Here is a 15,411-nt window from a genome sequence, read left to right as displayed (position 1 = left end):
TCTCCTCCCCATCTCCCCAAATGTTTACCAGGCTCACCGCTCTCCAGACACACTGACCTCCTTTTTATTAAATGCCAAGTGCATTGCTGCCCCAGGGCCTTTGCACTGTCTGTTTCCGCTGCCTGAAACAGTCTTTCCCAGACATCCACTCGACTCCTTCCCTTGCTTCCTTCAAGTCTCATCCAATGCCCCCTCCTCAGAGACAGCTTCCCTCTCTGACCGCCCAGTGCAGAACAATGACCCTGTCAGGGCCCCTGACCCGCTGAGTTTGTCAGCAGAGCGCTCACCACCACCAGCTGCCATCTTACCTACTTCTGTGTCTGGAGGTCCTGTGCCTCCCCCTCTAGAATGTAGGTGCCAAGAGGGCGGGACTTTGTGTCTAACACTCAGTTGCATTCCCCATGCCTGCAACTGTGCCTCACACACAGTAGTCAACATTTATTGGTACTAAATGAATGACGATGATGCAGGGTTGTTATTTTTTTAATTAATTAATTAATTTTTATTTATTTTTGGCTACGTTGGGGCTTCTTTGCAGTACGTGGGCTGCTCATTGTGGCTTCTCTTGTTGCGGAGCACGGGCTCTAGGCACGTGGGCTTCGGTAGTTGTGGCACGTGGGCTCAGTAGTTGTGGCTCGCGGGCTCTAGAGTGCAGGCTCAGTAGTTGTGGCGCACGGGCTTAGTTGCTCCGCGGCATGTGGGATCTTCCTGGACCAGGCCTCGAACCCGTGTCCCCTGCATTGGCAGGCGGATTCTGAACCACTGCACCACCAGGGAAGCCCCTGATGCAGGTTTTTAAAGGGGGCCCGTGTCTTAGGCTGTGTTTTCCCAGAAGCAGACTGGAGCCAAGGATTTGGGTAAAAGTGTGGATGAAGAAAAGACTCCAGGAGGACCCAGGAAGAGGGTGGAGAAAATAGGGTAGGGAAGGGGAAGAAGCTGAGCAGGAGTGATGGCAGGTGCGGTGGCAGCCTCAGCGTGATCCCTGGGCAGCCCTGGAGCAGGAGTTACATCTCAGAGTTTGGTCCCCTTGAGGCTAAGGAGCCGGGATGTTTTTCCCTCCTGTGCCGGAGGGCAATGCTCTGGAGGTCCCAGGTACCAGGGGTTAAGAGCAAAGTGCACAGAAGCTGGGACATGAGCATGCTGAGCTAGTCAAGGGGTCCGAGGGGATCTGGGCAGGGTGCCGATGGTGTGCGATAAGCCTCCTTCCCTGGCTGCTGAACAAACTGAGATCCTGTCCCTGTGGTCCTGAGTTGTCCTGTAGGACTCCCCTCCAGGATACGGATCCCCAGATTCCTGGTTTGGGGGTTCTTATCTGGCGAGGACAAGGATGAGCATAAGAACTCAAGTTTTTGAAGGTGGGGGGGCCTGGATGGGTTCTTGATCTTGAGGACTCTGCTGTGTTTCCAGAAGGACTCCTGGCTCCCTCAAGAAGCCTCAGCCCACATCTTCATGGGCACGCCCAGGTCGGAAGTGCCCAGGGACGTCGGGGTGGATGTCAGCTACAGCTGGCCCCAGAGGAAGCTCCGGCTCAAGCTTGTCCATCCCAAGAAGAAAATTGAGCTGGACGGTAATGACAGCGCTCCTCCCCGTCACCGTGCCCTCGGCCATGTGCCAGATGCAGCGCGCTCACTGTGGACTCCTCAGCCACCTTCTGAGGTCGGCACTACATAGAGCCCCGTTTTATGGGCGAGGAGCCACAGGCTCAGAGATTAGGAAACCAGCAGGACATCCCCTGGTGAACACAGGGGCGGATCCAGGATGTTGAACCCTGGTCTCTAAACTCTCGTTTTGTCTCCCAGGGAAGATTGACACTCTGCAAAGTGCCTGCATGGGTCACCTGGAACTGATACTGGATGACAGGGACGTCTACTACATCAAGGTTTGTTCTCTGTCCTCAGCCCACCGGTGTTGGCTCCTGCCACCTCCCTGGGCATTTCAAGCCCCAGTCCTTGCTTACTTATCACCACCTCCTTTGGCGTTTTAGCTGTTCTTCTCCTTCCACCTACCAATAATGTTTGTGACTTCTTGTTACCCAGAAGAGTATGAAGAAGAAAATGAGCTCAAATCTCACCACTATTGATGTCATAAATTGATAATATTAGTAACACAGGAGCATGCTTTAAAAAATTCAGAGTAGAGAAAGGTATAAAAAGGTAAGTGAAAGAGTGCCACTCCCCAAATTTCCAGAAGAAATGTCAATGCACACACCAAGAAATCTGTATGAGTTCCCCAGGGCTGTCTTAAAAAAGTGCCCCAAATTTGGGGGTGCATAAACAATGGAAAATTTTCCCTCGCAGTTCTGGAGGCTGGAAGTTCAAAATCAAGGTGTTGGCAGGGTTGGTTCCTTCTAAGGGCTGTGAGGGAGAATCTAGTCCATGCTTCTCTCTAAGTTTTTAGTAGCCTCAGGCATTTCTTGGCTTGTAGATGGCTGTCTTCTCCCTGTATCTCCACATTGTCTGAACTCTGTAGGTATCTGTGTCCAAATTTCTCTTTTTGTAAGTTTACCAGTCATGCTGGATTAGGGCCCATCCTAATGACCTCACTGGATCATCTGCAAAGTCCCTTTTTCCAAATAAGGTCACATTCACAGGTCCTGGGGGTTAGGACCTCAGCATCTTTTGAGGGGGCGCACAGTTCAACCCATAATACTACAGATTTATAAAACCTTTCAGTTTTGAGTTTAGTTTTTGTTTTATATGAAAGGATCACATCCTATTCTTCGCATGTTGCTTTTTTTTTTTTTTTTCAGTCAAAAATATGTCTTTTTGTACCAGCACATACTGGTACAATTTAATTTAGTTAAAAAAATAGGTAATACGTTTAAATGATCCCAAGTTCAAAAGGTACAGAAGGGCGTAGAACTGAGTGTCTAGTACGATGGCCCCTATACACATGACTATTTAAGTGAGTCAGAGTAACAGAAAGTTAAAGATATGGTTTCTCAGCTGCACTGGCCACTTTTTAGAACTTTCCCATCATTGTAGAAAGTTCTATTGGTCAGCACAGGCATAGAGTTAAAAACTTTCCCTTACACCCCTCCTCAAAACCCATCATTGTTCATTTTCTGTGACTCCTCTTAGAAATCATCTATGCCCACAATCCCCAAATAGATATCAATATATTTCCCCCCCCCCCATCTTTTATTTTAAAAACAAGAATGTCTACCATGTATTTTGAATGGCTGCATAATAGTCAGTGGGATGGAATTTATTTAGCTGGTTCCGTAGTGGAGGGCTCTGGAGTTTTTCCCGTGTTTTTGGTCTTACAAATCACCCTTCCATCTTCAGGGTAAATTCTTAGCAGTGGAATTCCTGGAGCAAAGGTGTGTGCGTTTTTCTCTTCGTTATAGGTACTTTTTAAGGTTCTCAACCAGGAGGACCTGGATGGGACTCACTGGGTCCATTGAAGCCCCTGCAATTGTGCAGAAGTTTTGTGTCTGTCCCCCTTCTGGGGAGAGGGTTTAGACCTTCCATCTGATGCTCAAGCAGGTCAGTGACTCCAAAAAGGATAAAAACAGCAGCTGTAGACTCGCTCCTGCCAAGCAGGACCTCTGGGCCCCTTTGGCCATGAGTCTGGTGATTCTGCCTCGGTCTCCAGTGATTTCTCAGAGAGGTCTGGGTTGAAAATCTGGAGCCAGGGCTGGAATTTTTGCTGCATAAACACACTCTCAGCTCCCAGGTCTGCTTCCTGTCCGGGTGGGAAGACCAAGTATCAGGGGAGACCATCTTCCTCCTCAAGCCCCAGCTGCTTGACGGCTGAGACGACGAATCATTTTCAGAGCTCCCGGGAGCCCTCGAAGCAATCCCTGTTCACTAAGTGCACGAGTGCTAATTGCCTGCACCTCCCTGCAGACCTGCCTGCCGCCCTCCAGAGGGCTGTCTGCAGCCTGGAAACATTGGCCTTTAGAGAAACTCTAGTTCTAGCTGCCTCAGACCCATCATGATTAATGGTAACAGCTGGGGCTCTGGAACTTTCCAAAGCCTGTTCTCGGGGGGGGGGGGGGGGCCACGGGTGGCTTTGACCCCGGGTCACTCTTTTAGTCCTCTTGGTAAGCCCATAGGAGATGGGGAAACTAAGGCAGATGAGCTCAGGAATACAAAGCAGCAAAGCTGGGTTCGACTCAGCTGAGTGTTTATGGGGTTTAAGGATGGCGTAGAGGAAAGTGTTAGATTTCAGTGCCCCCTCCCCTGGGTGCAATGATAGAGCATCCCCAAGTCCCAGGTTACCTGGAGAGCCCCAGTTTACCATTGACCAAGCTCAATATGATTAGTGGTCTCTTTAACCATTAAATGTCCTGGTTTGGATGAGAAATTCTGCAATCATCCTGTTCATGGGCTGCACTTTGAGAACAACTACAGCTACTGCCGAGAAGCTTCTGATACAAACCAGAGAAAATCATCTCCAAGACACACCATTAAGTGAGAGAAGCAGAGCAGAGTGGAGAGCCTGCATCTGTTTTTGTGTAGAGCAAGAGGGAATGTGCACGTGTGTGATGGAGTGCACACGTACACACGTGTGCGTGCACATGCACATATACACACATACATACAGACTCACACATACATATAGGCCCATGCTGTCTCTGGAAGATGCCCGAGAAGTGGACACAGTGGTTGCCTTGAGGGAGACTGGGAGACCAAGAAGGGGAACGAAACCTATATTTTTCATTGTCTTTATTAATTTATTCAACGACTATTTATCAAGCACCTACAATGTGCCGGGAAGACAGCACACAAAAGAGATACACACACAAAATTCTCTCCTTTTGGAGCTTACATTCTCATAGGAGAGATAATCAGTAAAATAAATAAGCAAATCGTGGTGATAGGTGAGTGTAAGCACTATAGGAAAAGGGGATCAGTGAGCTGGATCCAGGGGTCTGAAATTATGTGAGAAGAAGGGTCTGAGGGTTGGCTTCAGTTTTATTTTATTTTTTAAAATTTTTATTATTTAAAAAAAATGTATTTGGCTGCACCGGGTCTTAGTTGCAGCACGCGGGATCTTCGTTGCAGCATGCGGGATCTTTCTTTAGCAGCGGCACGTGGGATCTTTAGTTGCGGCATGTGGGATCTAGTTCCCTGACCAGAGATCGAACCTGGGCCCCCTGCATTGGGAGCATGGAGTCTTAGCCACTGGACCACCAGGGAAATCCCACAGCTTCAGTTTTAAATAGGCTGACAGGGTAAGCCTGATTGAGAAGATAGCTTTTAGCTAAGACATAAAGCATGTGCAGAAGAGAGCCATGTGGTTCTCTGGGGGAAGGGTATTGCAAGTAAAGAGCACAACATGTGCAAAGGTCCTGGGGCAGGAATGTGCACAGAGTGTTAGAAGCACAGCCTGAGGCCCCATGTGCTTGGAGCAGAATAGGAGAAGGGACAGAAAGGTGGGAGGACAGATCATGCAAGGCTTTGCCAAAGAGTAATCAGAAGAGAGTGATTTGTGACTGTTGCCAAGGAACAAAGGCAAAAACAGGATTTACAAGAGAGTATAAAGTAGTGGACAGTCTGGAAATAGTGAGGTCGTTTTTACATCTTTTGGGTAAACAGATCAGCTGGCAGCAGCAGAGAGGTCTGTAGGATTGGTCTACAGTTGGCGTGGCCGTCAGAGATGACAGCTGCCATTGCTATGGGCTGTAGTTGCTCTGGAAAACCTCAATGATGGAGACACAGAGCATGTTTGGGGCCATCTGTGCGTCCTGCCTCCCGGTGTCTGTGGGCAGTTTTGCCTTCGTCTGGCCAGGGCTGCACTGCTGACTTCCGGAGAAAGTCTTGGCCTTGTTGGCCTTTGCAAGGACTTTGGCTTTTACCCTGAGGAAGAGAGGTGTGCTGTGATCCTATGAGTCTGGAAGGGCTTGCCCTGGTCACCAGGGTGGCAGCCAGGAGAGCCGGGAAAAGAATGTCACAGGAACACAGTGGCGATGAACAGGCTCAAGCCGGGGCGGTGGTGGAGGTGGCTGAAGTGGTCGGGTCCCAGAATATTCTGCAGGGAGAGCTGGCCAGAGTCCCTGATAGATTGGATGGGACGTTGAGGTTGGGGGGATAGGAAGGAAGGGTCCTTCAGACTTATGTCTGAATTTGTAACAGAGATGACCTATCTTGAACAATATCGAGCTTAAGAAATTGCAGCAGGATCAGCCTAGAAGCCCATTAACCAGGCTGTGTCTCCTGCCCTCTGTCCGGTCCTGGTTCATGCGGTCCGGGCGGAGCCTGCTGGCAGAGCCTGTCCCCTCAAGGGATGATGGGGCCTTTCCAGGGCCGGAGCAGCCTGTGGCCAGCAGCAGGTGGTGGGGCTCAGCGGATGGAGGCCCAGCTGGAGGTGAAACTGGTGACGTCGGGCAGCCCTGTGGTCCTCGCCGGGAACCTCAGCCGGCAGGCAGGCAGCAGGCTGGCCTTCTCCATGTCACTGAGCAACCTGCTGAGCGACCCGGCCCACGTGTCAGGTAGGAGAAGGGACCCCTTTGTGCCACGTTTCCTCAGTGGCCAGGCTTGGGGAGGGGGGAGGGCTGAATGGCCCCCTCGGAGTCCCCATCACCTGATACCCCAGTATTCATTCCATCCAAGGAAAATCCAGGCTCTGTATCTGCTCGCAGCTTCTGCCCGAGTCCCCCAGATGCCCCTCCAATGCGCTCGACTGCTCTGCATGAACCATCAACCAGCACCTTTTGGGGTGTTTGGATTCTGACCCACATTACATGTTACACAATGTGTAAAAAACACATTTTGCATTTTGACCCGAATTGCATGGGGCGCTGTTTGTATCTTGAACACACGGCCTGGCCTGGGTACTGACCAGTCTGACCAGATGCCCACCCTGGTGCTGGAGCTGGCGTGGAGCCCTCCTGGCGATGCCGCTTGTGGGGTGTTCTCGGAGATTCCAGGGGAGTGATGTGAGTGGCTAGGGCTGTTGACTAGCTGGCCTATGCATTTTTGATATTTTAACCAGCGTGGCTATACCTGTGTGATCTGGCTGAATATCAGTGTAGCAGAAACAAGTATCAGAAGGTGAAATTTACCTGATGTTCCTTGATGCACTGTCATTTATCTTCTGGTCCATTTTATTTTGTTTTGTTCTACTTTATTTAAAACCTTTTGGTCTGGACCCACAAAAGTGACTTTTGGGGTTGCCACCTGGATAGTGCAAAACACTTCCAGTGGCCCTGATGTTAGCATTCCTCGGCAGAGACTCAGGCATTGGTTCTATCGGGACACCCCCCTGGGCGGTTCCCACTTCCTTTCCTCACCTGGTGCTGGGGGTAGGGTGTCAGTCTCTGGGGCGCAGGCCATGACCACACCATGCCTGCTCTCCCCGCAGCACTGCTGGAGAAGAAGGCGGAGGAAGGGCAGCAGGTGGTGGCCCTGGGTGGCGAGCTCTTCGTGCCAGGGCTTGTGGGGCTGCGCACCCTAGGCCTGCTGCAGCAGCGGGGCCGCCTCTGGACAAGCTCCCTGAGGATCAAGTATGGCCTCCTGGGTACGGCACCGCATGCTGGCTGCGGGCGAGGTGGGGAGTGGCCGGACCTGCACCGTCTCCTGGGGCTGTGGCTCCGAGGGCTAAGGTGCCACTGTCACCTCGGGTGTTTTGGCCTCACCATGAGGCTCCTTAGCTAGTGAGTCATTCCATTGGCTTTGTATGGAGCTGAGCACCTGCCAGTTAAAAAACAAAACAAACAAACAAAAAACACTACGTGTGTGTGTGTGTGTGTGTGTGTGTGTGTGTTGGGGGGGACATAAATCTGTCTCTTAAAACCTCCCCATCGGCAGGTTCCAATGAGTGACATTAGGTGAGGCAGATCCAGGGGGCTGGCTGAAGCTGGGCTGTACTGGACGCTCCTCTGCTTGGAATGAGGATGGAGGGCTACCTGGCAGAGGAAGGGCAGGGGTCTTTGGGTTGCCCTGCACAGGTCAGGCGAAGCAGCTGGCACAGGAGTGCAGCACCAGCCAGAAGCTGCGGGTGGAGAGCGGCTCAGAGGCCACGTACAAGCTGGAGCTGGACCACGAGCTCCACTGCACGCAGATCCCAGCGTTCAGCCACAAGGTGGGTGCCGGGGCCGGGCAGGGTGTCTGGAGGGAGCCCCCAGGGTTAGGGAAGTGGTGGGTGAGCACCCTGAGCCCATCCTCAGAGAGATGTATTTACTCAAGGTCGTGTATGGGAACGGATTAGAGATTGGAACTTTAGTCTCATCTTTCCCCTGTTCAGTTGGTGTTTATTAAATACCTACTCTATGCCCAGCACTGGGGGAGAGCTGTGCTTAAGGCAGCACCTGGTCTCTGCCATTCCATTGCTGGGGGAGGGTATGTGGCAGAGAGCAAGGGACATGGACCAAATCAAGGGAGACGTAAGTGCCATGGGTGGTAAACAGGGCAGAGGCTGAGAGAGCGTAGCACAGGGGAGTCTAATTTGGACAGGGCAGCAGGGAAGGCTTCTTTGGGGGAAATGAATTTTAAGCTGAAAATTAAAATATGAGGTAGTTCTGTTCCCATGGAAGTGTGCCACAGGCAGAGGGAACAGCAAGTGCAAAGGTCCTGGGGCTGGAGGGTGATTGGAGCGGTTAAAGAACTGGTAGTTATCAGAGTGGCTGGTGGGGTGAGCAAAAGGGAGAAGTGACTGCTCCTTTGTTAATTGTTACAAGTTTGCTTCTCCCCCTGAACTGTTGCCCCCACAAGGGAGGGGGCTTCTGGCTTCTTCATTCCTGGCTGTCTAGTGCCCAGCGAAGTATCTACTTGGTACTTGGGGGAAAACGTGTTCAGTGAGTGAATAAATGGATGAGCCTGTGTTGCCTCGACCTGTGGTTCAGAGGTAGGAGGAGACAGTGGCTGCCAGGAGCCCACAGGTGGGAAGCCCTGGTCCACAGAGGATCTGTCCAGGGAGCCGGAGGCTGCTGTGGGAGAGTGGCAGGAGGGGGAGATTTTGGGTTTATACGAAGCAGATCAGGAGTCATCTTCCCATGGCAGCTGGCTCTTTCTACTCCTTATCAGGGCATGGACCAGCGTGGGGCAGGTTAGTTTTTCACCTCGGGGCCAGAATTTAAGGGGACACCAGAAACTGTGAAGGTGAATCCTATTCTAATGCAATATTTTACAAAATCAAAACCAGTGCAAAAAAGTCCATGCTTCCTACAGAACTGTCACCCCAGATAAGCAAGCCTGCATCTCAGGGTGGGTGGCTGTGAGGAGGCTCAGGTCTGCGTACACAAGGCTTCCTTGGGGGTCTCCCTGGTGGGGTGTTCCAGGTCCAGCTCCGGCATGAGGAGGGCTCAGGCCACCTCCACTGGGAGCTGGAGGCGAGCTATGGGAGGCACTGGGATGACAGCCGCAACAAGAGGCACCTCCGCATCAGCCAGACCTTCCAGAACGACTCGGGCCCAGCCCTGAGCAATTACTTCGTGGAGGTGAGTCCAGCCTCCGCAGAGCCGCGTCCCTGGGGCTCAGCTTGCACATGGCAGCTGGGCAGCCCCGCTGCCTGTCCCTGCAGGTCTCGGTTGCAAGGACGCAGGAGCTAAAACTCAGGCTCAGAGACCTTACCTTTGGCACCTCCAGCCCCCACACCCCTGGGGCAGTTAAACATTTGCTGGTGTGCCAAGGATTGCCAAGGGGCAGTTTGCAAGAGGGGCTTGGGAAATACAGATTTCCAGTGTAAAAATGTATTTTGGAAACGGTTCACTTGCAGGTTTTCCTGCAGGGCGAGCTCTTTTTGGTAAATCAGGAGTAACTTAGTGCTTAGCCCCTGAACAGGTATGTGCTCTTATAAGGCACATGTTACCTTTCTGAGTTTCCTAATTGTTTTTAAAAATGTTTAATTGTGGTAAAATATACGTAACATGACGTTGACCGTTTTCACCATTTTTAGGCATACAGATCAGCATTAAGCACATTCATATTGTGCGGCCATCACCACCGTCTATCTCAAGAACTTTTTCATCTCATAGAAGTGAAACTCTGTACCCATTAAACAGTAACTCTCCATTCTTCCCTCCCCCAGGCCCTGCAACCACCAATCTACTTTCTGTCTCTCTGAATTTCACTACTCTAGGTAAACTCATATAAGTGGAATTGTATAGTATCTGCCTTTTTGTGACTGGCCTGTTTCACTTAGCATAATGTCCTCAAGGTTTATCCACATTGTAACATGAGTCAGAATTTCCTTCCTAGTCTGGATAGTATTCCATTGTATGGATGGACCCCGTTTTTTTGATCCATTCATTTATCAGTGGACACTTGGCTTCCACATGTGGCTTGTGTGAATAGTGCTGCTATGAACGTGGGTGTACTAATATCTGTATGAGTCCCTGCTCTCCATTCTTTGGGGTGTATATCCTGAAGTGGAATTGCTGGATCATACAATAATCCGACTTTTAATTTTTTGAGAAACTGCCATACTCTTTTCCATAGCAGCTGCACCATTTCACCATCTTAACATCAGTACACAAGGGTTCCAGTTTCTCTACATCCTCACCAACACTTCTTACTTTCTGGATTTTTTTTTAATAGTAGCCATCTTAATGCGTATGAGGATCTTCTTGTAGTTTTGATTTGCATCTCCTTAGTGACTCATGACGTTGAGCATCTTTTCATGGGCTTATTGGCTGTTTAATTATCATCTTTAGAGAAATGTCTATTCAAATCCTTAGCCCATTTTGAATCAGGTTGTTTGATTTTGTTGTTGTTGTGGTTGTTCAATTGTAGTTCTTTATATGTTCTGGATATTAACGCCTTATAAGATATGTAGTTTACAAATATTTTCTCCCATTCCGTGGGTTGCCTTTTTACTATGAATAGCATCCTTTGTTGCACAAAAATTTTTAATTTTGATGTCATTCAGCTTATTTATTTTTACTTTTGTTGCCTGTGTTTTAGGTGTCATGTTCAATAAATCAATTACCAAATCCAATGTCACGAAGCTTTTCAATCCCATGTTTTCTTCTAAGAGTTTTATGGTTTTAGGTCTCATGTTTAGGTCTCTGATCCATTTTGAGTTAAACTGTGTATATGGTATAAGATAAGGATCCAACTTCATTCTTCTGCAGTGAATATACAGTTTTTCCAGCACCATTTGTTGAAAAGACAGTCCTTTCCCCCAACCATAAATGTGAGAGTTTATTTCTGGGCAATCTATTGTATTCTATTGGTCTATGTGTCTGTCTTTTATGTCACAACATACTATTTTGATTATTGTAGCTTTGTGAGACCTCCCACTTCGTTCTTCTTTTTCAAGATTGTTTTGGCTATTTGGGGGTCCCTTGAGATTCCATATGAATTTGAAGATGGACTTTTCTATTTCTACCAAAAAAATACCATTGAGATTTTGATAGAGATTGCATTAAATCTGTAGATTGCTTTGGGTAGTATTGAACCTTAACAATATTAAGTCTTCCAATCCATGAACACAAGATGTCTTTCCATTTATTTATGTCTTCTCTAATTTCTCTCAGCAATGTTTTGTAGTTTTCAGTGTACAAGTCTTTTGCCTCCCTGCTTAACTTCATTCCTAAGTATTACGTTGATTTTAAATCATACCAATACTCCATGGATAAATTCTCCTTGTGAAAACATATAACATTTAAAGTAAGGCTAAAATTCCCTTTCACAGTTACCATCCCTTTTCCTGGTCCCCTCCTCAGCTGCCTGGAGAGAACCATGGTTATAGTCTGGAGAACTGGAAAGGAGATCTTTGTCTATACATTTGCTCTGTGGAGCTGTCACAAGCACTTAGTTTTGTTTGGTGAATCATGTTGTATGTCCTTTAGCAGTGGATCTTGGAGAACTTCGCGTGTTGTTGTTGTTAATTAATTAATTAATTTATTTTTGGCTGCATTGGGTCTTTGTTGCTGTGCACGGGCTTTCTCTAGTTGCTGCGAGCAGGGCATACTCTTTGTTGCGGTGCGCGGGCTTCTCATTGTGGTGGCTTCTCTTGTTGCGGAGCACGCTCTAGGCATGCGGGCTTCAGTAGTTGTGGCTCGCAGGCTCTAGAGCGCAGGCTCAGTAGTTGTGGCACATGGGCTTAGTTGCTCCGCGGCATGTGGGATCTTCTCGGACCGGAGCTCAAACCCATGTCTGCTGCATTGGGCAGGCAGATTCTTAACCACTGAGCCACCAGGGAAGCCCCTATTGAATCATATTCTTGATTGAAGTCGTCCTTGGATAACCTTACCTACCTCTGATCACGCCCTGCTTCTGTCAACAGAAGCAGAAGAAGTTTCTTTTTTCTGGAAAACATCTGGCCCCGAGGGTTTTAGTGAAAAGATTAGAGGTTTGTGGCAGCATTTCTGCAAGCCTTCATAAGTGTGGCAGACACCATGCTAGGTTCTGGGGAGACAGGTATGAGTAAAATAATCTTTATCTTTAAGAAGCTGACAGTGAGTAGAAGAGGGAAAGGCAGAGTGATCAATGGTGAGCCATTAATTATTGCCAGACCATGTGTCAGAAGCTTTGTTTGTATTATCTCATTTAATCCTTGTGAGGCAAGAATTATCTGTTCTCACTTTACAGAAGAGAAATGGTGTAAACAGACTTAGCCGAGGTCTCACAGCTACTATGTGGCAGAATTGGGATTGAAAGTCCAGTCTGCCTCGTTTCAAACCTCAGGCCCTTAGCCTCTTGGCTGGACTGGATAGTGCCAGAATTAATTTACTATAAAATAAATTTACTATAAAATAATTGACTAAATGATCTGTCAAGAGAAAACTCTTCCCAGTTCATTCTATGCAGCCATTATTATCCTGATGCCCAAACCAGAGAAAGACATCATAAGAAAAGAAAAACTGAAGACCATTATCTCTTATAAATACAGATGCAAAATCCGCAAGAAAATACTACCAAACTGAATTCAGCAATATATAAAAAGGATTACACAACATGACCAAATGGGGTTTATCCCAGGAATGCAAGGCTGGTTTAACATTTGAACATCCATCAAGGTAATACATCATATTAATAGAATAAAGGACAAAAACCAGATGATCATTTCAATAGACACAGAAAAGTATCTGGCACAACACCATACCTTTTCATGATAAAAGTACCCAACAGTCTAGCAATGGAAGGGCACTTCCTCAACCTGATAAAGGCCATCTATGAAAAACCCACAGCTAATATCATACTTAATGGCAAAAGGCTAAATACTTTCCCACTAAGATCAGTAACAAGATAGGATGTCTGCTTTCACTATTTGTATTTAACATTGTGCTGGAGGTTCTAGCTAGGGCGATTAGGCCAAAAAGAAAAAAAAAAAAGAAAAAGAAAAAAGAAATGAAGAAAAGGCATCTAGATTGGAAAGCAAGAAGTAAAACTATTTCTATTTACAGATGATATGATCTTGTATATAGAAGACCCGAATGAACTCACCAAAAAATCTATTAGAGCTAATAAATGAGTTCATCAAAGTTTCAGGATACAGGATTAATATACAAAAATTAGTTGTATTTCTCTACACTAACAATGAAAAACCTGAAAATGAAATTAAGAAAGCAATTTCATTTACATTACCATCAAAAAGAATAATACTTAGGAATAAATTTAACAAAAGAATGTAAAACTAATACTCTCAAAACTACAAAACATTGTTGAAAGAAATTCAAGAAAACCTAAATAAATGGGAAGACATCCCATGTACCTGGATTGGAATATTTAATGTGAAGTTGGCAATACTTCCTAAAGTGATCTACAGATTCAATGGTCCCCATCTATTCCTGTCAAAACCCGAGTTATCTTTTTGCTAAAATTGACAAGCTGATCCTAAAATTCATGTGGAATTTCAAGGGACCCACAGTAGACACAACTGTCTTGAAAGAGAAGAACAAAGTTGGAGGATTCACTTTTATCGATTTCAAAACTTACTTCAAATCTACAGTAATTAAGACAGTATTATGGTAGTGGTGTAAGGATAGACATATAGACCAACAGAATAGAATTGGGAATCCAGAAATAAACCCTTGTATTTACAGTTAGTTGATTTTCAACAAGGGTGCCAAGATAATTGAAGAGGGGAAAGAATAGTCTTTTCAACAAATGGTGCTGGGACAATGGATACTCACGTGTAGGAGTATGAAGTTGGACCCTTACCTCATACCATCTATAAAAACTAACTCAAAATAGGTTGTAGACCTAAATTTAAGAATTATGACACTCTTAGAGGAAAACATAAAAGTAAATCTTTATGGCCTTGGATTAGGCAAGGGTTTCTGAGATATGAGACTGAAAGTATAAGTAATAACAAAAATCCTTTGGTCGTCATCAAACTTAAAAACATTTGTGCTTCAAAGGACACCATCAAGGAAGTGAAATAATAGCCCACAGAAGGGAAGAAAACATCTGCAAATCATATGTCTGATAAGGGATTTGTATCCAGAATATATGAAAAACTCTTACAACTCAACAAGAAAAAGACAAAGGATTTGAATAGATATTTCTCTGAAGAAGGTACACAAGTGGCCAATAAGTACATGAAAAGTTGCTTAACCTAATTAGTCATTAGGAAAATTCAAATCAAAACCACAGTGAGATGCTACTTCAAATCCACTAGCATAGCTGAAACGGAAAAAAAAAAAGAGACAATAACAAGTGTTGGTGAGGATGCAGGGAAATTAGAACTCATATTGGTGGGATCATAAAATGCTGTGACTGGAAAAAGAATTTGGTGTTTCCTTAAAATGTTAAACACAGAGTTACCATATGACCCACCAATTCTACTCCTAGGTACTCAAGAGAATTGAAAACTTATGTCCACACAAAACATTTATAGCAGCATTATTCATAATAACCCAAAAGTAGAAACGACCCAAATGTTCATCAGTGGATGAATAGATAAAGTGATTTATCCACACAATAGAACATTATTCAGTAATAAAAGTGAAGTTCTGACACCTGCTACAACATGGATGAACCTTGAAAGCATCATGCTAAGTGAAAGAAGCCAGACACCAAAGGCCACATACTGTATGATTCTATTTGTAAGAAATGTCCAGAATAGGTAAATTCGTAGAGACAGAAAGTAGGTTAAAGGTTTCCGGGGTCTATGGGAAGGAGGCAATGGGGAGTGACTGCTAATGAGTGCAGGGTTTCTTTTTGGGGTGGGGTGGGGCAATTCCTGGTAGCCAGGGAGCTCAGGTTGCAGTGGAGAGCCAATGGAATGTTCTCGGTCAGGAACAGCGTGATCTGATTTGCATCTTGGGTGTGGGTCTCCTCCAGTTTGTGCTGCAGGTGCCTGCGAGGCAGGTGGATTACCATACTCAGCTGCACCACTTGAGCCTCCGCCAGCCCCACGTGGAGAGCAGCACGTACCTGAAGGTGCAGTACAATGGGCGGGTGCCCTTTGTGGCAGGCTTGCAGTGGAAGGACACATCCAGGGCCACCCTGTGGAAGTGGGAAGGTGAGTGTCATCTAGGGAGTGTCCTTGGCTAGTGGTGAAGATTTTTGCCCT

At 46.8% G+C, this 15,411-nt stretch overlaps 1 protein-coding gene across 3 annotated transcripts in view; it reads left to right on the top strand.

Moving 5' to 3' along the window:
* LOC309613205 (uncharacterized protein) overlaps positions 1-15,411 on the top strand; it is a 179,109-nt gene that overhangs the window by 73,072 nt on the left and 90,626 nt on the right. For all 3 annotated transcript variants that reach the window (XM_082359761.1, XM_082359759.1, XM_082359760.1), the window contains exons 22-28: positions 1,408-1,567; positions 1,800-1,879; positions 6,253-6,439; positions 7,312-7,467; positions 7,898-8,031; positions 9,227-9,385; positions 15,180-15,360. In XM_082359761.1, the coding sequence (XP_082215887.1) occupies positions 1,408-1,567; positions 1,800-1,879; positions 6,253-6,439; positions 7,312-7,467; positions 7,898-8,031; positions 9,227-9,385; positions 15,180-15,360 (1,057 nt within the window). The remainder of the gene's footprint in view (positions 1-1,407; positions 1,568-1,799; positions 1,880-6,252; positions 6,440-7,311; positions 7,468-7,897; positions 8,032-9,226; positions 9,386-15,179; positions 15,361-15,411) is intronic.

This window comes from Balaenoptera borealis, assembly GCF_965194805.1.
Source record: "Balaenoptera borealis genome assembly, chromosome: 16".
NCBI classification, from domain to species: domain Eukaryota; kingdom Metazoa; phylum Chordata; class Mammalia; order Artiodactyla; family Balaenopteridae; genus Balaenoptera; species Balaenoptera borealis.
The sequence above is the reverse complement of the archived record's forward strand: the minus strand, read 5'-3'. Positions and strand labels throughout refer to the sequence as shown.